This window comes from Dama dama, chromosome 12 (assembly GCF_033118175.1).
Source record: "Dama dama isolate Ldn47 chromosome 12, ASM3311817v1, whole genome shotgun sequence".
Taxonomy (NCBI): Eukaryota; Metazoa; Chordata; class Mammalia; order Artiodactyla; family Cervidae; genus Dama; species Dama dama.
The window spans coordinates 48,701,830-48,726,200 of record NC_083692.1 but is presented as its reverse complement, the minus strand read 5'-3'; the positions used below and the strand labels follow the sequence as shown (position 1 = coordinate 48,726,200).

Genomic DNA, 24,371 nt, shown 5'->3' with positions numbered 1-24,371 from the left:
TGTGCCTAGCTTTCTTACTTGTTCATCCTGCTGACAGTTTGTATATTTGCCCTATGAGATGGGAGATTGCCTGGCCCGGCATGACTTTGCATAGTATGGTGGGAAGAGTGGGGGATTCTCTTCTTGAGACTTGGCTTATAAATTTTGCCAATAAAAGTGATTCCAAAACTCGTACCATGTGATATGTTCATCCCTAACCTTGAGGCACCATACTGCAGAGTAGTTCCCAGTTTGTTTGCCCTGATATTTTATCTGTGGGGTGTATAGAGAAATAGAAGCTTTTAAAATTGTACTTATGTCAGTATGTTTACTTATTTTTTCCTTGCTTTTACCCAAAGATTTTGATAACTTCTGTTATTTGCTCTTTGATAGGAATTATGCATTTTTAGTGACTCTCTGAAGTATATCAGTCTTACTGATTTAAAATGGGTTTGTATGTTTCTTTGACCTTGAAAAAAATCAGGCTGGAATTTTTCCCTAATTTTAACTGGCTAGTCAGGGATAAGCCAACCCTCAGTAATAACTTCGGAGAAAGCAATTGGCGCCCCACTTCAGTACTGTTGCCTAGAAAATCCCATGGATGGAGGAGACTGGTAGGCTGCAGTCCATGGGGTCGCTAAGAGTCAGACACGACTGAGCAACTTCACTTTCACTTTTTACTTTCCTGCATTGGAGAAGGAAATGGCAACCCACTCCAGTGTTCTTGTCTGGAGAATCCCAGGGATGGAGGAGCCTGGTGGGCTGCCGTCTGTGGGGTTAAACAGAGTCGGACATGACTGAAGTGACTTAGCAGCAGCAGCAGCAGCAGCAGTTAGTAGATATTAATTTCAGCATAATAGTAATAATTGCCTTGTATTTTTTAACTAATTAGTAATGGAATCATTAAAGGTTATCCTTATAATATTGGTATACAATTGCATTTCCCTTTACAAAAGTTTGTGAAGCAAAATAATTATAACTTTGTTTGACTACGTGTAATGTTCTTCGTTTGAAATATTTTAACAGGGTTATGTGATGAACTCATCACGAGTTGTTTCTAATAATTCTTCAGAGTTACTGTTTGACTTGACCCAAGATTCAGGATTACCACATTACCAAGGAGGACCAGCAGTTTCTATAACAGGTTGGTTTCAGCACTTTTTCAAAAAATTAGAAAAAGAAAACTTGGTGAATATACATATGAAATTGACTTTCTGTTTTGAGGTCCGTGCCTTCATGGACCTTTTTCACATATTGTAAGGTATAATGGCACTAATAGTTCTTGAATGCCATTTTGGTGGTTTTAAATGAAATCTTATTTAGTAATAGAATGTTACATTTCTTCCTGTTAATTAAGTATGCTAAGCAACTTTGACCTTGTTCTCACTTGGCATTAAACATGGGCTAAAAAAAGTTTTTATTTTATTTATTTATTTATTTTTTGCTGTTATTTTATTTTTACTTTGTTTTATTGGAGTATAGTTGATTTACAATGTTATGTTATATAACATGTATATGACATGTATAACATGTATGTATAACAACTTGATTCAGTTATACGTTATATATTGTCATTCTTTTTTAGATTCAATATAGGTTATCACACAATATTGAGTAAAATTCTCTGTGCTGTACAGTAGGTCCTTGTTGGTTATCTGTTGTATATATAATAGTGTATATGTGTTCATCCCAAGCTCCTGGTTTATTTCTCTGTCCCCACATTCCCTTTTGGTAGCCATTAGTTTGTTTTCAGTATCTGTAAGTCTGTTTCTGTTTTGTGAATAAATTTATTTGTATCTTTTAAAAATTATATTCCACATATGAGTGATATTTTATATTTGTCTTTGGCTGACTTACTTCACTTAACATGATAATTTCTAGGTCCATTCATGTTGCTGTAAATGGCATTTTTTGTTCTTTTTATGGCTACTATTCAATTGTGTATATGTACCACATCTTCTTTATCCATTCATCTGTAGATGGACACTTAGGTTGCTTCAATGTCTCGATTATAGTAAATAGTGCTGCAGTGAACATTTGGGTGCATATATCTATTTGAAGTATGGTTTTCCCCAGTAATATGCCCAGGAGTGGGGTTACTGGATCTTATGGTAGCTCCGTTTTTAGTTTTTTAAGGAACCTCCGTACTGTTCTCCATAATGGTTGTACCAATTTACATTCCCACCAACAGTGCAAGAGGGTTGTCTTCACACCTTCTGTAGCATTTATTGTCTGTAGACTTTTTGATGATGGCCTTTCTGATTGGTGTGAGGTGATACCTCTTTGTAGTTTTGATTTGCACTTCTCTGATAATTTGTGATGTTGATAAATCCCTTGTTTGTTGGTTTGTTTACAAATATTTTCTCCCATTCTGTTGGTTACCTTTTCATGTTGTTTATGGTTTCCTTTGCTGGACAGACGCTTTGAAGTCATAAGGTCCCACTGTGTTTTGTTTGTTTGTTTTCATTACTAAAGGAGGTGGATCAAAAAAAAGCATTGCTGTGCATTACGTCAAAGAGTGTTCTGCCTATGTTTTCCTCTGAGTTTTATACTGTCTGGCCTTTCATTTAGGTCTTTGATCCATTTTGAGTTTATTTTTGCATGTGGTGTTAGAGAATGTTCTAATTTCATTGTTTTACATATAGCTGTCCAGTTTTCCCAGCATTACTTACTGAAGAAACTGTCTTTTCTCTATTGTCTATTCTTGCTTCCTTTGTTGTATATTAATTAACAATAGGTGTGTGGGTTTATTTCTGGACTTTCTATCCTGTTTCATTGATCTATAGTTCTGTTTTTGTGAAAATTCTTAAAGTAATTTCTTTAAGTTAAGGAAATTTTCTGATACTCTAAATACTCTGTAAAAAGAAATATTTATTAGGTTCTGTAGCCACTAGTATGGAAGAGTGTATGATTATAGTTAATAATTTCTCAATTAGGTTAGTATGTTTATATTCAATAAATGATTTAGATATAAAATATGATTACAGAATGCCATTATAAAGTGGCTGCACTAAATTCTTCTATAGTCAGTACTCACTAAATGCCCATTAAAGGAGTAATGAAGTTTCCCTGTTGAAGTAGAGTTACCTTTATTTTATACTATGATAAAAGTGTCCAATATGCTACTGGGTAAAAGTAGAGGGCAATTACTTATAACTCCAGAAAGAATGAAGTGGCTGGGCCAAAGCAGAAACGAGGCTTAGTTGTGGTTATATCTGGTGGTGACAGTGAAGTCTGATGCTGTAAAGGACAATATTGCATAGGAACCTGAAATGTGAGGTCTGTGAATCAAGGTAAGTTCAGTCAGTTAAGTCCAATCACTCAGTTGTCTCTGATTCTTTGTGGCTGTATGGACTGCAACATTTCTTAGAGCTTGATCAAACTCATGTCCATTGAGTCGATGATGCCATCCAACTATCTCATCCTCTGTCGTCCCCCTTCTCTTCCTGCCTTCACTCTTTCCCAGCATCAGGGTCTTTTCCACTGAATCAGTTCTTCCCATCAGGTGGCCAAAATATTGAAGCTTCAGCTTCAGAATCAATGAATATTCAGGACTGATTTCCTTTAGGATGAACTGGTTGGATCTCCTTGCAGTCCAAGGCACTCTCAAGAGTCTTTTCCAACATCACAGTTCAAAAGCTTCAGTTCTTTGGCACTTAGCTTTCTTTATGCTCCAATTCTCCCATCCACATATGACTGCTGGAAAAACCATGGTTTTGACTAGACGGACCTTTGTTGGCAAAGTATTATCTCTGCTTTTTCATATGCTGTCCAGGTTTGTCATAGCTTTTCTTCCAAGGAGCAAGTGTCTATTAATTTCATGGCTGCCGTCACCATCTGCAGTCATTTTGGAGCCCAAGAAAATAAAGTCTGTCCCTGTCTCCATTGTTTCAAGGTAAATTAAATGTGTTCATGCAGGACATGGCAAGAGTGAACATTGACATATTAGGAATCAGTGAACTAAAATGGACAGGAACGGGCAAATTTAATTCAGATGACCATTATAACTACTTCTGCAGGCAAGAATCCCTTAGAAGAAATGGATTAGCCCTCATAGTCAACAAAAGAGTCTGAAATGTAGCATGTGGGTGCAGTCTTCAAAACAGCAGAAGGATCTCGGTTTGTATCCAAGGCAAGCCATTCAGCGTCACAGTAATCCAAGCCTGTGCCCCAGTCACTGATGCCAGCGAAGCTGAAGTTGTTCTATGAAGTTCTATGAAGACCTACTTGTAGAACTAACTCCAAAAAAAGATGTCCTTTTCATCATAGAGGATTGGAATGCAAAAATAGGAAGTCAAGAGACACCTGGGGTGACAGGCAAGTTTGGCCTGAGAGTACAAAATGAAGCAGGGCGAAGGCTAACAGCGTATCAAGAGAACATACTGGTCACAGCAAACAACTTTTCCAGCAACCCAAGAGATGACTCTACATGTGGACATCACCAGATAGTCGGTACTGAAATCAGGTTGATCATGTTCTTTGCAGCCAAAGATAGAGAAGCTGTATACAGTCAGCAAAAGCAAGACTTGGAGCTGACTGTGACTTCAGTCATGAGCTTCTTATTGCAAAATTCAGGCTTAAATTGAAGAAAGTAGGGAAAACAGCTAGGCCATTCAGGTTTTGGGAATTCCCAAGTAGCACTAGTGGTAAAGAACCTGCCTGCCAATGAAGGAGACATAAGAGGCACAGGTTCGATCCCTGGGAAGACCTCTGGAGGAGGAAATGGCAACCCACTCCAGAATTCTTGCCTGGATCACTCCCTTGTGATTATACAGCAGAGGTGATGAGTAGATTCAAGGGTTAGATCTGGTAGACAGTGCCTGAAGAACTATGGACGAAGGTTCATAGCATTGTACAGGTGGCAGTTTACCAAAACTGTCACAAAGAAGAAGAAATGGAAGAAGGCAAAGTGGTTGTCTGAGGAGGCTTAACAGATACCTGAGGAAAGAAGAGAAGCGACAGTTAAAGATATACTGCAGTGAATGCAGAGTTCCAGAAAACAGCAAGGAGAGACAAGAAGACCTTAAATGAACAATGCAAAGAAATAGAGGAAAACTATAGGGAAAGACCAGAGATCTCTTCAAGAAAATTAGAGATTACGAGGGAACATTTCATGCAAGGATGGGAATGATAAAGGGCAGAAACGGTAAGAACCTCACAGAAAGAGAAGTGATTAAGAAGAGGTGGCAAGAATACCAACAGAAGAAGTATACCAGAAAAGTCTTAATTACCTGGTTAACCATGGTGGTGTGATCACTCACCTAGAGCTGGACATCCTGAAGTGTGAAGTCAAGTGGGCCTTAGGAAGCATTACTTCAAACAAAGCTAGTGGAGGTGATGGAAATCTAGCTGAACTATTTCAGATCCTAAAAGATGATCCTATTAAAGTGCTGCACTCAATATGCCAACAAATTTGAAAACTCAACAGAGGCCACAGGACTGGAAAAGGTCAGTTTTCATTCCAATCCCAAAGATGGGCAGTGACAGTGAATGTTCAAACTACTGTACAATTGTACTCTTTTCACATGCTAACAAGGTTATAGTCAAAAGTCCTTCCAGCTAGGTTTCAATAGTATGTGAACCGAGAACTTCCAGATGTACAAGCTTAGGTTTCGAAGAGGCAGAAGAACCAGAGATCAAATTGCCAACATTCGTTGGATCATGGAGAAAGCAAGGGAGTTCCAGAAAAACAGCTACTTCTGTTTCATCGACTACACAAAAGCCTTTGACTATGTGGATTACAACAAACTATGGAGAATTCTTAAAGAGGTGGGAATGCAGCATCACCTTACCTGCCTTCACAGAAATCTGTATGTGGGTCAAGAAGTAACAGAACTGGACATGGAACAGCTGACTGGTTCAAAATTGGGAAAGGAGCATGACAAGGCTTGGACAATACAAGGAGTATTGTCACCATGCTTATTTAACTTAAAAGCAGAGTACATCATGCAAAATGCCTGGCTGGATGACGCATAAGCTGGAATCAAGATTGCCAGGAGAAATATCAGCTACGTCAGATATGTAGATGATAGCACTCTAGTGACAGAAAGTGAAGAGCCTCTTGCTAAGGGTGAAACAGAAGAGAGAACTTGAAGCTCAACATTTAAAGAAACTGAGATCATGGCATCCAATCCCATCACTTCATGGCAAATAGAAGGGGTAAAAGTGGAAGCGGTGACAGGTTTTTTTTTTCTTGGGCTCTAAAATCACTGTGGACAGTGACTGCAGCCATGAAATTAAGAGACGCTTGCTCCTTGAAAGCTATGACAAACCTAGACAGTCTATTAAAAAGCAGAGACATCACTTTGCCACCAAAGGTTTATATAGTCAAAGCTATGGTTTTTCCTGTTCGGTTCAGTTCAGTCACTCAGTTGTGTCCGACTCTTTGTGACCCCATGGACTGCAGCATGCCATGGTTTTTCCTGTAGTCATGTATGAACATGCGAGTTGGACCATATAGAAAGTTGAGCGCTGAAGAATGGATGCTTTTGAATTGTGGTGTCGGAGAAGCCTCTTGAGAGTCTCTTGAGCTGTAAGGAAAGCAAACCAGTCAATCCTAAAGGAAATCAGCCCCGAATATTATGGAAGGACTGATGCTGAAGCTAAAGGTCCAATATTTTGGCTACCTGGTATGAAGAGTGAGTCATTGAAAAAGACCTTGATGCTGGGAAAGATTGAAAGCAAAAGAGAATGGCGCAACAGAGAGTGTGATGGTGAGATGGCATCACTGACTCAGTGGACATAAATTTGAGCAAACTGTGGGAGATAGTGGAGAACAGAGGAGTCGGGTGTGCTACAGTCCTTGGGGTTGCAAAGAGTCAGACACGATTTAGTGACTATAAACAACAAAGTTCTTCATTAATTTAAATAATGTGTGTTATGAAACAATTTTATCTAATTGAAAATTCTTTGTACAGGGAATTATGTTTTGTATACTAGTATTTTGATATATTTCAAATATTTAAAATAGTGATTTGAATACAGATTTGGGGGAATTTTGGGTTTATCTACTAATAAATAAGTGTGGAAAATTTAGGAAATGTTTCCCTGTTTTTATAGTAATATCAGTACCTAAAATGTTTTTCCATTTATATAATATTTAGTTGATGTTCATTTCTTTTGGTGTTTCAACTACATATTTTTAAAAATCTGGTTGCTAAAATAGGTAATAACTAGAAGAAACAAGGAGAAAAATTATTGTCTTAAGTCTGGTTTTACAAAACACATGGACTATATTTATAGAAAAACCTGAGTTCTTGAAACGACTTGGGACTAAGAACAGTGACTCCTGCTCTCCTTCTAGAGTTTTAAAACTGCAGAGCGACTTAAAGCTGTAGTGTTGCGCTGCTATTAGGATTTTTGTAGTCTGTAGCACGTCTTTACTCTTCAGTTTTCTCAGATTATTGAAATGGAAGTGTTATTTTTCTTATTTAATGCATTCATTCTCCAGACCCGCAATCAGCTATTTATAGATGCAGTTTTAATTCTTGCTCTCTTTTACTTAGGATTTTCTGAAAACCAAGTAAGATAAATAAAATGTGAAATGCTTTGTAAGCTTTAAGGGGCTCTACAACAAATATTTGTTATGAATAGTAACCGGTGTAATATGTTCACTAGCATGATAAACTGATCAAGGTCAAGTGATCATGGATGCTTGGAAAGAACTGAGTTTGAGTTTGATTTTGAATGAGAATAGGATTTTTACTGGCAGAGGTAGAGCTGTTGAGTGTAGGAAATAATGGAAGCCAAAGATAGTAGGGATAAGTTAAAGGGTCAGAATTTAAAACTCTCAAATTCAGAGTAATTTTGTTTCTTGTGTTAAAAAAATTCTTGTCATAAAACAGTCTGTTTGTACTATCTAGCAGTACAAACTAACAGTCTGTTTGTATTATATAATCAAAATTTTAATCCAAAATATCCCTATTCATTAACTTTTCAAGTAGCCTAAGCATCTCACAAGAATGCTACTATGATTATACAACAGCTTTCCCTGGTACTTATAGTATAGCCATCAGTAATCACATTCTTTGAAGATAGGAAAAAAAAATCATTTTTATGTTATCTCAGAGGATGAAACAGAGGAGCTAGGTAGTATAATACCCTTATTTTCTGGGCATATTTTCCCTTATTAAAAAAGCAGACAGATGAATCTATTAGAATAATTTTTGCCCTCTAAAGTATGTTAAGATATAAAATATCTTATTAGTAATGACAAGATACTATCCTTTATTGCTGAATGCTTTCTGTGTGCCAGATGTTGTGTTGGTTGCTTTTAAAAGTTAAGATATGAAAGGTTTTTTTTAGTAATGATAATAGCTTTCGTTTATTATTAAATGCCTTCTTTATACCAAATACTGTGTTGCATGCTTTATTTTTAAATGCACTATCTTACTTGATCTTAAAAGCACTGGGTAAAATAAGGTGTTACAGCTCTTAATTTACAAAAGAAGAAACTGAGGCTCAGAGAAGTTAATTAAATGAGCCAAGAATACATAGCTTATCAGTGACAGGGCTTTGATTTGAACTTAACCTGTCTGATTTGAAAGCCTGGAATATTTTTTGCTTCTACTTTCAGTGTACAGTTGTGAGAGCATTAAAATATTATGTGCAGTTTTAAAATCCTTGTTACCAAGTACATTGTGTTTTATTTTCAAAAAGAATTTTTACTCAGCCTACTTATAGCCTAACTATCTCCATTTCTCTTGCTAATCCTCTAAGGCTATAGTCCTTTAGGCTTTAAGGTTATAGTTTTCAAACTAAAACTTCACTTAGGAATGAAATCCTTATAAAAACAAAATTTTATTCAAAAGTCTAATAAATAGCATATAAAAACACAATTTCTCTGTCAAACACAACCAGTATATTCCCTAAGGAAGAGCTCTTTAGGCTCTGGGGAAGCTAGTTTTAAAACCGTTGTATAATCCTAACTCTTTCTATTATGAGCCCTTTCACATGAATGTGTGAGGTTTTATCATTCAAGATTAGCCATTTCAACTCTGTGTGTAAGAATAAATGGACCGTATAACCTAAAGCCATGAGTTGTTCATCGATCAGTCACGTCCGACTCTTTGCGACCCCGTGGACTATAGCGTGGCAGGCTTCCCTGTCTTTCACCATCTCCCAGAACGTGCTCAAACTCATGTCCATTGAGTCAGTGATGCCAGCCAGTCATCTCGTTCTCTGTCGTGTCCCCTTCTTCTGCCTTCAATCTTTCCCAGCATCAGGGTCTTTTCCAATGAGTCAGTTCTTCACATCTGGTGGCCAAAGTATTGGAGCTTCAGCTGCAACACCAGTCCTTCTAATGAATATTCAGAATTGATTTCCTTTAGGCTTGACTGGTTTGATCTCCTTGCAGTCCAAGGGACTCTCAAGAGTTTTCTCCAGCACCACAGTTCAAAAGCATCAATTCTTTAGTGTTCATCCTTTATTATCGTCCAACTCTCACATCCATACATGACTGCTAGAAGACCATAGCTTTGACTAGATGGACCTTTGTCAGCAAAGTAATGTCTCTGCTTTTTACTATGCTGTCTAGGTTTGTCATAGCTTTTCTTCCAAGAAGCAAGCATCTTTTAATTCACAGCTGTAGTCACCATCTGCAGTGATTTTGGAGCCCAAGAAAATAAAGTCTGTCATTGTTTCCACTCTTTCCCCATCTATTTGCCATGAAGTGATGGGGTCGGATGCCAGGATCTTCATTTTTTGAATGTTGAGTTTTTTGAAAGCCATGAGTAGACCACCTCTTTGTTAAGTGGACAAAACTAACTTTTCATTAGCCATTTTAAGTTGTTAAATAAAAAGCTTCTAAAGTGTCTCTCTCAAAATTTTTTTTAAAACAAACTCATTTACTTAAGCATCTAAATTTAATTCATTCGTGGAAACTTAGTTTGGCATATGCTTTGTGTTTTAAGTTTTTTTTTTTTTTTGCTTGACATATTTTGCTCTGCCTTCTTTCATAGTAGTTATTTATATATTTATTTGAAGCCATATTTATTATTTTCCCACATAGAAAGATATTTTATCAACTATTTTAGTATATATTGTATATAATAGATATTTTATAGTTTCTTTTTATCCTAACTTTAGATCACATCAATTTTTGTCATTATTTATTGTTACTTGTATGATGTGTTGATTATATTACTTTCAATTTGACTCCAAAGTATTTTTTAATTTAGCTCCAAAGTATTTTTACTTTGTTGTAAGGAATATTCTAAAGACTTTAAAAATATTTTTCTACTACTTAAATCATTGTAGGTATGAATGAAAGTTCATTTTTATCAAAACGTCCTTCTACTTCTGAAGTAAACAGTGTTAACCCAAAAAAGTCTAAACCCAGTGAAGGTGTTTGTGGAACAAATTCCTCAGCTGTATTTTCTTCAGCTAAATCTCTTTCAGTGACATCTCCCCAGGCTGTGCCATCAAAAGGTAAATATGAAATGTGGCATACAAAAAGAAAGTATAGTATTTATATATGAATTACAGAAATTGTAGCACAAATGATTAGTAATAGTTATTGAAGGTTAAAAAGTGTTGAATTTTGAATCATATATATTTTGAATTTTTTTTAGGTACAAATACTTCATCAAATCAGTCTAAAAATGGAACACCTTTTCCAAGAGCCTGTCCAAAGTGCAATATTCATTTCAATCTTTTGGATCCTTTGAAAAATCACATGAAGGTAAAACTTTTTCAGAATTTAATTTTAAAAAGGTTTGTAAATCCTTAAAAATACTGATTGATTTGTAGTAAATAATGATTTGTTCAGCTCTTGAGATAAATATTCTTGTGATATTTTCATATAAGGTAAAAGTTCATATTCATAATCATTGTTTTCATGTAAGATGAAGATCCCCTGGAGGAAGGCCTGGCAACCCACTCCAGTATTCTTGCCTGAAGAATCCCCATGAACAGAGGTGCCTGGCAGGCTGTAGACCATCAGGTTGCAAAGAGTTGGACGTGACCAAGTGACTAAGCACAGCACAGGAAAAGATTTTAAAATTTCTTCTGAGTCATCAAATTTTAAAAATCAAGTTCATATATATTATGCCTACTTATCATATTCTAGTTTTAAATGAAAATAATGCACTATTCAAAATGTCTTATTTACTACCTTACACATATTTGAAACTTCTTAAAAATAGGCATTTTATAATGTGTTTAATGTTTCATATAATGGCTTCCCAGGTGGCTCAGTGGTAGAGAATCCACCAGAAGACATAGGAGATGTGGGTTTGACCCCTGCATTGGGAAGATTCCCTGGAGAAGGAAATGGCAACCCACTCCAGTATTCTTCCTGGAAAATCCTGTGGACAAAGGAGCCTGGTGGGCTACAGTCAATGGGGTCGCAAAGAGTCAGGCACTACTGAGCACGCATGCATGTGATATTTCACATAAGTTAACAGTTCCTTTAGTTATCTTTTTTGTTCATGCTTAATATGTGCATGTCACATTATACAATGAAAATCTTAGTTTTACATTAAGTTCAACACCCAGACATAAACTCCAAATGGTAGAGCATTTCATATGAAGTAATTGTTTTAACTCAGTCCAGAATATAGTTTGTGTAATGATTATAAATTAATTTGAGATTCTTATTGATACAGGAAGCTTCTGAAATTGGAGTTTAAGAAGTTTTCAAAGTACAAATGAAATAGGTTTAGGTAACACTTCACTTAAAATATTTTAGTAGGTATTATAGTACCCTGCTATGTCTGTGTAAAGATAGCCTGTATTCCTCTTCTGTGTTGGGTATAAATGGAAGGAAGGGGTAAAGAGAAGAGAAGAGAAGACAAAAGGCAGTCTAGATCATGTGGAGAAAAGAAGGAAGAAGAAGGATGCAATGGTACGGAAATATTTCAGGAAAGATTCTTGCTCACTGTTTTAGGGATTGACAGATCTCTTGAGATTGAGTATTTTATGAAAAAGAGAAGTGGAAAAAAACAAAGGAACTTCTTTAGAAATTCAAACATTGTCTCTTCATTTGCATACAAAACTGTATTTGGTTTGTCACTACTTTTAGCTTGCAATAGGTACTCTATGATAATTGCACTTTGTACTTTGTTTTTATATGAGAATTAATCTGTAGAAATGCTTTCAATTTTGCTATTTATGTAATATCTTGAGATACCAGGGTTTTGTTTAGTTTTGCATTCTGGACATAGGGGAAAAAAGAAAAGTGTAAATTCTTTAGTTATTTTTAATTATTTGAGTAGGTAGTATAGTCATATGATTCAAAATTTAAAACTTTACAAGGGCATACAAGTAAAAATTCTTATCCTTGTCTCTTATTTACCTGGTTTCCAGTGTGACTCTCAAAGAAAATAATAGTTATTAGTTTTTTGTTTTTTTTAATCTTCCCTGGTCTTCTTTCTGCATAAACAAGTGAACACAAATGTTCTTATTCCATTTCTGTTTCTTATACAAGCTGAAGCATATTATATATATTGTACCTGGTGAGACTGGCAATCATTTTCCAAAATGTAGCTTTACTTCCAAAACATATTATACCCTTGTTTGTGATTACTCATATTAGAAGTAATCACAACTTCATATAATATTCTATAATAAAACACTATTCAAATTTTTTAAAAAGGATGGAATCTCTTGAATGAGAAGATAGCTCTAAGGCATATTATTGAACTGAGTTGAATGTAATATCAATAATTTATGATATATTTATGTCATAAAAAATCTTACAGAATAATCACTAAATCTTGCTCAGGGAAGTATAAAATTATGAAGACTTTTTATGTTCTAGATTGTATTTTATACATAAACAATAAGTTGTAATAGTAGTTTCCATTTTGAAAAAATAAGATTTTTAGATTATTTGTAGATGATTTTATTTTGCTTTTGTTATAGATAAATAAATGACTATACCTCAGAAACATTGTTTTCTTTCAATGAAAAATACCTAAAACACAATTCAAATATGCTATGATAATAAGAACCATATCCTTATTGAGACCTTGGAGAGACTACTAAGCTTTAAAATCATCATTTAATCCTTAGAAAATTATTTTTCTTTTTTTTTTTAGAAACTAAACATATATTTTATCTTCTTTGGCTGCTCTTCGTTGCTGTGCATGGGCTTTCTCTAGTTATGGGAGTGGGGGTCACTCTCTAGTGCAGTGTGCGGACTTTTCATCGTGGTGGCTTTTTGTTGCAGAGCACAGGCTCCAGGTGCGCAGGCTCCGGTAGTTGGAGCACACGGGCTCAGTCGCTGGGCTTGTGGGTCCTCGAGTGCAGGCTCGGTGGTGGTTGTGCATGGGCTTAAGTTGCTGCACGCCATGTGGAATCTTCCTGGACCAGGGATTGAACCCATGTCCTCTACACTGGCAGGTGGATTCTTAGCCACTGTGCCACCAGGGAACTCCTAGAAAATTCCTTGAGATAGACATTTTTATCATTGTTTTAGAGCCAGTTATTTGGTGTAACTGATGTTCAAATCTTTAATGGTAAAAGCTCAAGTTCTCTTAGATACTTATTTTTACCACATTTTGACAAATGTATGGGCTATTTAACTTGAAGCCAGATATATTAGTTCTTTTTTAGGGTATGGAATTAGATATTTATCAACCAGATCTGGATTACTAATTACATTATTTAGATTTCTATGTCTTCACTTATTTTTTGTCTACTTGCTTTGTCGTGGATTGAGAAATACCACATCTCAATCTACATCTTTCAGTACCAATATTTTCTTTGGTATATTGCAATTTTTTTTTAAGATTGTTGATACTGTTTGTGATACAGATGAATCTCTTTTATAACTATACTGTGAACCTATCCTTTAGGATTTTTATAAAGTGTCCTTTTTTGTCTTAATTTTTAATGCCTTTTAGACTTACAGCCTTTGTTTTCTTCTGGTTTCTATTTGCCTAATATATTCTTTGTTTATCCTTTTATTGATATTTTCAGCCCTTCTGAGTTACTTTGTTTTAAGCATGCCTCTTGCCTTAAGTAGAGAGTTGTAATCCTACATGAAAATCATCTTTTTTTTCAGTAGTTGATTTAAATTTCCTTATTTTCATCGATGTAATAGGTTTATTTGATCTTGGTTCTCTCACAATTTTTTTTTTTAAACTAAGTTGAGTTACCTTTCTTTCTTTCCTCTTTCACTCTGTGGTTGCTTTATATGTATGTAGTTTGGATTTTTAGAGAAGTTGTATTTTTGTTTTCATGTTTATCTTTATCCTTCAAGTTTTAATGTTATATAATTCCAGTAGTCTTCTCTTCTTATGGCCATTCTCTCCTGCTAAAATTGATTAAAGTAGCTTTAAATTTCCTGTTCTTAATCCCATTCTTACTTTTTCCTCTGCTACCAGTCAATATTATCTTTCTGAGTGTACTATTTCTTTATACTATTAAAAATGCTCATACCTGTACTTCTTTATTTGGTAATTCTAAATTATATTCCTTGATGTGCTGCTACCATGTATGAAGCAATCTGTGAGCTTTCTTGACCTCATATTTATTGCCCTTTTACCTCCTTTCAGTTTTTATTTGTTTTTTATATCATTTTTCCATTGTCAAGGACATATAACATTTTCAATATTCTTAACCTTATTTTATATTTGTTTTAATCCTTTTCCACAGTAAATAGATTCAGTGTCCATCACCAGTCTTTTTGTCATGGTTCCTTTGGTTGTCACTTGTTTGATTAAAGTTCATCTAGTAATTTCTTCAAAAACAGTCTGGAACAGTATTCTTTGAGTTCTTTCATGTTCAAGACATTTGACTATAGTCCTCTAAAACTTTAAATCATAGCCTGGTTCTCATTTCTTAATTTTGCTTTCTTGTCTTTTGTATATTTTCTCTACTTTGCTTTCCTCTCAGTTACTAAATCCCCCAACCTTCTTCAGTGCACCTTTTCCCATTTTTGGTTGTCGGTGGTTTGTCATTCAGATTTTTTTTTATAGGGATATGAAACACTGTTTAAAAGATACTTTGAATGAGATTTATATGTTTATTTAAAAAATCTGGTCCTATCTTCGTTTTCTGTAGAAAAAAAAGAAAATGGAACCACAGCAAGCAGTTGATCATCAATTATGCATTTATGAGTATTTAGGGTATTCAACTTTTATGGATGTACTAAATTAGACATTTCTGAAGAATATGAACCTTGCAGCATATTTTGCCATCGATTACGTAGATTTTTTTATAGATCTCAGAATAGCCTCAGTTCTCAAATATGACTCAGAATAACCCTTCAGTCTGAAAGTCAAATTTTTGAGCATAAAGATTATCCACAATTGTAATTAGAGACACTATTCTTTTATGTAATTTTTTTGCATTATAATTTTTCCTGTTGATGTTTGAGATCCATCCCAATAGTAAAACCTCAGATAACGTGAGAAGTTTTATCTATCAAAATGATGTTACAGATGCACATCATTTGTAGTAAGACACATATTTTAAATCATTTTTCTAATAGTGCTGGTGAGTTTACTCTGATTGATCTTTTTCTCCATTTTTCCTTAAAGTCAAACCCAACATTTTTAGACAGAACTTAGCTTTCTAAAGTTCTTTTAACAGTCCAAGTTTCCTAAGTTTGAACTCTTAAATATTATGTGTGTCTTAAGAAGGATCTATAAATATAGGTAGCAAAACTTTTCTCATTTCCTTCTTTTTATTGTGGTTTCATTTCAACTGTGTCTTTTAGAGTAAGACCACAGAGGATAATATTGAATTAGAGAACTAATGTCCTACTTTAGCTTATGGGTACAACCTTAACTCCAGAAACAAATTATATCACTTTTGGTCAGTTCATTTTATTTAGTATTTTTTTCTCCTCTCTTTTAGAGGATCTTTTTAAGATATTTTTGGTGTGCTTTTTTTTTTTTTTCCCCCTTTCAGAATTGACAAGTGAGCAGAATAACTGCAATCAAAGGAAATGTTATAGGTCTGTCATATCAAAAGCCCAGTTTCTCATGTGACATCTGAAGTTTCACCAATAATGTAGCATTTCAATATGGCAGGAGAGGAAGATGTTGTTATTTTTATAAATGGAATAGAGTTGTGTTTAGATTGTCAAACTTTCTTATGATGTGACTAACTTGCTAAATAACATGTTTAGGAAGAGTTTAAGTCAATGGTTTAAATTGTAAAAAAATTATGTAGTTGTTGTCCAGTTGCCCAGTTGTGTCTGACTCTTTGTGACCCCATGGTTTATAGCATGCCAGGCCTCTTTGTCCCTCATCATCTCCCAGAGTTTGCCCAGGTTTGTGTCCATTGCATCAGTGATGCTATCCAGCCATCTCATCCTCTGATGCCTGTTTCTCCTTCTGCCCTCAATCTTTCCCAGCATCAGGGACTTTTCCAGTGAGTCAGCTGTTCGCATCAGATGACCAAAATACTGGAGTTTCAACTTCAGCATCAGTTCTTGTAATGAGTTTTCAGAGTTGATTTCCCTTAAGATTGATTGGTTTGATCTTCTTGCTCTCCAAGGGACTCTCAAGAGTCTTGTCCAGTACCACAGTTTGAAAGTCTCAATTCTTTGGCACTCCGCTTTTTTTATGATCCAGCTCTCACAACTGTATGTGACCACTGGGAAGGCCATAGCCTTGACTACACAGATCTTTGTTAGCAGAGTAATGTCTCTGCTTTTCAACACACTGTCTAGGTTTGTCATAGCTTTCCTGCCAGGAAGCAGACGTCTTCTGATCTCATGGCTGCAGTCACCATCTGCAGTGATTTAGAGACCAAGAAAAGGAAATCTGTCACTACTTCCACCTTTTCCACCTCTATTTGCCATGAAGTAATGGGGCCGGACACCATGATCTTTGTTTCTTTAATATTTAGTTTTAAGCCATCTCTCACTCTCTTCCTTCACCCTCATCAAGAGGCTCTTCAGTTCCTCTTCACTTTCTGCCATTAAGTGGTATCATCCACATATCTGAGGTTGTTGATGTTTCTCCCGCCTATCTTGATTCCAGCTTGTAACTCATCCAGCCTGACATTTCTCATGATGTGCTCAGCATATAGATTAAACAAACAGGGTGACAGCAGACAGCCCTGTTGTACTCCTTTTTCAGTCTTGAACCAATCAGTTGTTTCATACAGGGTTTAACTGTTGCTTCTTGACCTGCATACAGGTTTCTCAGGAGACAGGTAAGGTAAGATGGTTTCGTATTCCCATCTCTCTTAAGAGCTTTCCATAGTTTGTTAATGATCCACACAGTCAAAGGCTTTGGCCTAGCCGATGAAACAGAGTAGATGCTTTTATGAAATTCCCTAGCTTTGTCTATGATCTAGCAAATATTGGCAATTTGATCTCTGGTTACTCTTTCTTTTCTAAACCCAGCTTGGACATCTGGAAGTTCTTGGTTCACATATGCTGAAGCCTAGCTTGCAAGATTTTAAGCATGACCTTACTAGCATGGGAGATGAGTGCAATTGTCTGATGGTTATCACATTCTTTAATGGTACCCTTCTTGGGAATTGGGATGAGGATTGACCTTTTCCAGTCCTGCGGACACTGCTTGGTCTTCCAGATTTGCTGACATATTGAATGCAACACCTTGATGGCATCATCCTTTGGGGTTTTGAATAGTTCTACCGGAATTTGGTCACATCCACTAGCTTTATTAACAGCAGTGCTTCCTAAGCCCCACTTGACGTCACTCTCCAGAATGTCTGGCTCTGGGTTGCTGACCACACCATTGTAGTCATTTGGTTCATATGGATCTTTTTTATACAGCTCTTTTGGGTATTCTTTCCTTCTCTTCTTGATCTCTTCAGCATCTACTAGGTCTTTACTGTTTATGTCCTTTATTGTGCCCATCTTCAGGCAAAGTGTTCCCTTGATGTCTCCAGTTTTCCTGAAGAGATCTCTAATCTTTCCCCTTCTGTTGTTTTCTTCTAGATTTATACTCTGTTCATTGAAGAAGACCTTCTTGTCTCTCTGTGCTGTTCTTTGGAAATCTGCATTTAGTTGGATATTCCTTTCCCTTTCTCCCTTGCTTTTCACTTCTTTCTTTAGCTATTTGCTAGGCCTCCTCAGATAACCACTTTGCCTTCTTGCTTTTCTTTTTCTTTGGGATGGTTTTGTTCACTGCCTCTTTTACAGTATTGTGGACCTCCTTGCATTGTTCTTCAGGCATACTGTTCACAAGTTCTTATCCCTTTAATCTATTTGTTACCTCCACTGCCTATTCATCAGTTCAGTTGAGTCACTAAGTCATGTCCGACTCTTTGCCACCCATGGACTGCAGCACCAGGCTTCTTGTCCATCACCAACTCCCGGAGCTTGCTCAAACTCATGTCGATCGAGTTGGTGATATCATCCAACCATCTCATCCTCTGTTGTTTCTTTCTCCTCCTGCCTTCAGTCTTTCCCAGCATCAGGGCCTTTTCCAATGAGTCAGTTTTTTGCATCAGGTAGCCAAAGTATTGGAGCTTCAGCTTCATCATCAGTCCTCCTAATGAATATTCAGGGATGATTTCCTTTAGGTTTGACTGGTTTGATTTCCTTGCAGTTCAAGGGACTCTGAAGAGTTATTCAACACCACAGTTCAAAAGCATCAATATTCATATTCAGAGGGGATTTAATTTAAGTCATACCTGACTGGCCTAGTGGTTTCCCAAGCTTTCTTTAGTTTAAGCCTGAATTTTGCTATGAGAAGCTGATGATCTGAGCCACAGTCAGCTCCAGGTCTTATTTTTGCTGACTGTATACACTTTATATTTGGCTACAACGAATGTAATCGATCTGATTTCAGTATTGGCTATTTGCTGATGTCCGTGTGTAAAGTCATCTCTTGCCTTTGCCATGCTTCATTTTGTTCTCCAAGGCTAAACTTGCCTGTTATTCCAAATATCTTTTGACTTCCTACTTTTTTATTCCAGTCCCCAGTGATGAGTAGAACTTCTTTTTTTGGTATTAGCTGTAGAAGGTCTTCTAGGTCTTCATAGAACTGATCAACTTTTTCAACATTGGTGGTAGGAGCATAGACTTGGATTACTGTGGTGTTGAATGACTTGCCTTGGAAATGAACTGAGATCATTCTGTCATTTTTGAGGTTGCACCCAAGTACTACATTTTGGACTACATTATTGATTATGAGAGCTACTTCATTTCTTCTAAGGGATTCTTGCCCACAGTAGTAGGTATAATGGTCACCTGAATTAAATTCGCCCATTCCCATCCATTTTGGTTCACTGATTCCTAAAATGTCAGTGTTTATTCTTATGATCTCCTTCTTGACCACGTTCAGTTTACCTTGATTCATGGACCTAACATTCCAGGTTTCTATGCAGTACTGTTCTTTGTGGTGTCAGATTTTACTTTAATCACCAGACATCCACAACTGAGCATCATTTTCACTTTGGCCCACTTCATTCTCTCTAGAGCTATTAGTAGTTCTCCTCCACTCTTCCCCAGTAGCATATGGGACATCTTCAGACTTGGGGGACTCATCTTTTGGTGTCATATCTTTTGTCCTTTTATACAGTTCCTAAAGTTCTTATGGCACATGTACTGGAGTGGATCCCTCTTCCAGTGGATCACATTTTGTCAGAACTCTCCACTATGACCTGTCTGTCTCGGGTGGCTCTACATGTCATGATCATAGCTTCATCAAGTTATGCAAGCCCATTCGCCATGACAAGGCAGTGATCCATGAAGGGGGAATTACCTAAGTGGCCTGTTAAAGAATATAGGTTTCTGGGCCCTACCTCTAGACATTGTGGTTTATTGGTCTGAATTGGACTCAGCATTTTGACAAGCATTTCTGGTTTTTCTAATGCAAGTCTTCCCTGGATTGCCCTCTGTGTAAAACTACCTTAGAGAAATTCTAAAACTGAAAATTATGTAGAATAAATTATCTTGTTGAAAGAAAAAAGTTCATGTATGAAAGTACTCCACCTTAGAACTAGTTTATATGATACCTTGATTTTACTCACTAGAAACTAAAGTTCCCCTTCAAATATATGAGCATTCTAGATTTCAAGATGTAATTGCTGAAGCTTTCAAGATATAACTGATGCTTCTTTATTTTGTCCCTATATATTTTCTAGCACCTTGAGTCTTGGGAATGGCAGGTTAACTGTACTCAGTGTCCAGTTCTAACCAGATATTGCAAAATTTAGTATATCACTTGATAATTAAGCATATACATTGTGGCATGTAAAACTATGTTTCCTTTCTATACTCTTTATGACATGGATATGAATAATTGTTTAGTTAATTTAAATATTATTAGATATTTACATATGAAAAAGTACATTATAAGGAAAAAACTGTTATATTGATATCCACATCCTGATTTTAAGATTTTTCTTTTCTGTCTTTAAAAAAATTTTTTTATTTATTAAGATCATAGATATTTATTGTTTGAATTTTTTAGAGTGTGTGTATGCAGGGCAAGCTTTTGGCAAAAATTTTTCCAGATATATTACCAAGCACAATTTTACATGATCTTACCTTAGTTGTAAACAAAGAACCATATTTTGGTTTCTAATTTTTTAAAGTGATAAATAAGACTTCTGTTTTTTTCTCTTGCAGTACTGTTGTCCAGACATGATAAATAACGTTTTGGGGCTGGCTAAAACAGAAATTTCAAGTACAGCAAATAAAAATAAAACTGTTGATTCAGAAAAAGGAAAACTGATCATGTTAGTTAATGACTTTTATTATGGGAAACATGAAGGAGATGTCCAGGAAGAACAGAAGACTTATACAACCTTTAAATGTTTCAGTTGCTTGAAAATTCTTAAAAATAATATTAGGTATGTAAACATTTATTTTTATTTCTATTTGAAAATTGGAATGCTACAGATTGTAGCTACAGGTTGTATCTTTATCTTGCATTTTTAATATTATTCTAGATAAGTGATTTTAACACTTTGAGCTAAGAACAAAGGCAAATTCTTTTGTTGAAAAACTTTTGTTCTTTCTTAGATATTAGACTTGACTCTTAGATCCAGTTAGTTGTGTTTCTTTAAAATAGGTTAAAAAGGACAAATTATATTTCAAAAAAAAATTATTTCCCCTGTATTATCAGTGATCTAGATATTTTCATGAGATAATTTTCATAGTTAGCTGCCTTTGAATTTTACTTTTTTCATATCACAAGAACTACTTCTTATATACTCATGCTCACATCTTGCAATTTATAATTTTTGAAACATTTATCTTATAGTGATCTTCTTGGGAGAAGTACCAGTTCTAGGAAATATGACTGCTTTGATTTTAAATTTGAGCCCTTTAAGAATTAGAGATTTAATTTCAGTGGAATTTTGAAATTTGTATACATATATGCTTTAAATTTTAGGAATTTATACTTTGTAATCTTTAGTTAGATGGCATATTAGTAACTGTCATCCCATAAATAAGTTAGTTACAAGATTAAAAAGACATATTGATTGATATTTTTCATTGGTATAGCTTGATATTTATATTTGGTAAGGTTTTTTAACATCATTTTATTATGAAAATTTTTAGCATTCAACAAATTTAAAAATATTTTATAATAGATACACCTGTATATTTAACATCTTGATTCTACTATTAACATTTAATTGTACTTGTTTTATTGTGTATCTTGTCATCCTTCCTTCAAACTATTTGGGTTCTTTTAATGCGTTTCGAAGTAAGTTGCAGATGTCAATGTATTTCTTCAGGTGAGATGTGTGTGTGTACAAACATATAAAGGAATACGTTTTTTGTTTATCCCTCATAACTATTATTATGTAAGTGTTCTTAGGCACCTATAGGTTACTTCTAGTTCTAGCACTTATTTTATTTTCCTATGAGTTCTTAAGGTCCAAAAAGAAGCATATAGAAAAACCCTGAAATAAACTGTGATAACTCCTATAATAATAATTTTTTATGACAGTGCTTTATAGTTTTAGAAATTCTTTTACATATATTGTTTCATGTGAGTTGTCACATTTCTTTGTCTCCTTTCATCAGATTTTAACAGCCATTAATAGCTAATGGTCCCAGTAAGTTTAACAGAATGAGCATTGTACTTGGTGATATAATACCGATATAGTCCCCTGGAGCAGGAAATGGCAACCTGCTCCAGTATTCTTGCCTGGAAAATTGCAGGGACAGAGGAGCCCAGTGGGCTATGTATAGTCCATGGGGTTGCAAAGAGTCAGACACTGAGCATGCTGCACACACTGAAACAATGTTACAATAGAACTCAGTCTCCTACTTCTATATTTTTACCACTTTAATAGTAAAACACACCAGAAGAATCATGTTAATATAAAATGCATAGAAATATGGCTTCCCAGCTTAGTTCTTTGTTATACTTAAATGTTATATATATATGACATTAGAATATATTTCAGTAGTTTTTTTTTTATTTTCCTTTGAGATTAACACACTAATATTAAACATATGAAGGCAAATTTTCTTTTTTGTTTTTATTTTAGAATACTAGTTACATATTTCTAAAGTGTCCTAATACTAGAAATTTTTAGCAAACACCATCTGGGAACATCCAGGAATTAAGTGTTTTTGAAATACTGATTGTTTAGTAAGCATAACCTTAATAGAAAACATTCTATGACCAAAGAAGTTATACATGATAAGTAATATTTCACCTTGACAGTAGAAACTGGAAGAGTAAATTGATGTTTGTAGAGGAATGGTAAGAAACTTATAACTGTAGATTTCTATTCTTTTCCCTGTCAGCGTATTGTGGTATGGTTTTTTCCTTCCCCTACATTGAGTGTCACACAAAATATGTTTATTTTATTTTGTGAATATATTTGCAAGATGTTTGTGTTTTTTGTTTTCCTTGTTTCCATTTTTTGGTTTAAGTAGTATGAGATCCTGATGGGGGCTCATGTTAGTTGAGAGAAAGCATGCTCATTAAGAGATTATTTTATATAGATACACTTTAATTTTGAAAATTGTAAACTGAGAAGTTAATGGCTTACGACATTATCTCTATATGTAAATATTTAGCCAAGACTAGGATTTACAATAGGTGTTTGTAGAGCTGGTGTTAAAACCAAAGGAATACTAAAAAAGATATTTCAAAGTATAACATAACCTATACTAAAGAGTAGTGTTATGTGAGATGTGAAAAAAAAAATAATGCTGTAACATTTATGATGATTGCTTTCCAGATGGATAATATTATTATTTTCAACATTATTTCCTTTAGTGTCTCAAAGTGAGTAATTGTTAATAGTTGACCCAGTCTAAAAATTGTTATTTTGATTGAATAACTTTACTTTCAAATTCACCAAAAAGCTTCAGTAAGCTCTTTTAAATAGGTATTCCCATTTATATTGTACTCTCTGCCGTTGAAGGTCATAGTTCCTGCTCATAAGAAGCCTTTTAGGGTAGCTGAAATAGCAGAATGTAAAACTGAAAAATGGACTTTGCCTGCAAAGTCTGCAAGTTAAAGTGAAGTCTTTGCTAAGAGTAAACCAGCATCATTAAATAAAACAAAAGGTTCTTGTAATTGTAGGCATTAAAATTGCTGTTACATGCATTTAAAAACCAAGACACAAGTAAAAATGCCAGTAATTTGTCTTTTAAGCCGCTGGAATCTATTGTATATCTTCAGAGCCTTAAAAGATTTCTCTCATGATTCTAGCTGCTTTTAGTGGTAGAGTTTCCTTCCTTTCAGTATTTTATTTTAAAATATAAGTAGTATTTCTTATGTGGAGAAGAAACCTGCTGTTTTATATTTAAAATTTTTTAATAATCTGAAACTATTAAGATAACAAATTTGTGATATTTCAAACTAATGTTGATAACTATTTTAAAACAAAGATGAAAATGTGTTTACTTAGCTACTTAATGAAAGTGATTATTTAAAGTGCACACTCTTCTAGAGAACTTTAAGGCTTTTGAGATTTTATTTTCATTAATATATCTGTAATTTTAAGATTTAGACTCAAGTACTTATTTGTGAGATTTTTGTTTTTAAATCTGAATTTTTGCACCTGTTGACAATCATTGATAGGTTTATGAACCACATGAAACATCATTTGGAACTTGAGAAGCAGAGCAGTGAAAGCTGGGAAAACCACACCACCTGCCAGCACTGCTACCGACAGTTTCCCACACCATTTCAACTGCAGTGTCACATTGAAAGTACACACACACCCCATGAATTTTCTAGTAAGTTAGTTTCATTTAAGTATTGCATATTTGTTGATTTTTAACAATATAACCTCTGAAAAAAGTTTGTTACTGAACTCTGAACAAGTGTGGTAGAAAAATAAGAATAAAAAAACTTTGGAATTTGAGAGTAAAGTTGAAAAAGTTAATTTTTAACTTATACAGTCTTTTTAATAAAATTAGTTACTGAAATTCCTTCTTAATAAATAATTCATTATGGTAAATAACTTGTGCATTACATTTGGAGGACTAAATTAGAAGTCTCAGATCATAGTTTTTAAAGTGAAATCAGTGC

The 24,371-nt window shown here is 34.8% G+C and overlaps 1 protein-coding gene across 3 annotated transcripts in view; it reads left to right on the top strand.

Moving 5' to 3' along the window:
• The window catches only part of ZNF280D (zinc finger protein 280D), a 124,324-nt gene that overhangs the window by 40,082 nt on the left and 59,871 nt on the right, over positions 1 to 24,371 (top strand). For all 3 annotated transcript variants that reach the window (XM_061157228.1, XM_061157229.1, XM_061157231.1), the window contains 5 exons: positions 1,006 to 1,123; positions 10,237 to 10,407; positions 10,551 to 10,660; positions 20,489 to 20,712; positions 23,919 to 24,076. In XM_061157228.1, the coding sequence (XP_061013211.1) occupies positions 1,006 to 1,123; positions 10,237 to 10,407; positions 10,551 to 10,660; positions 20,489 to 20,712; positions 23,919 to 24,076 (781 nt within the window). The remainder of the gene's footprint in view (positions 1 to 1,005; positions 1,124 to 10,236; positions 10,408 to 10,550; positions 10,661 to 20,488; positions 20,713 to 23,918; positions 24,077 to 24,371) is intronic.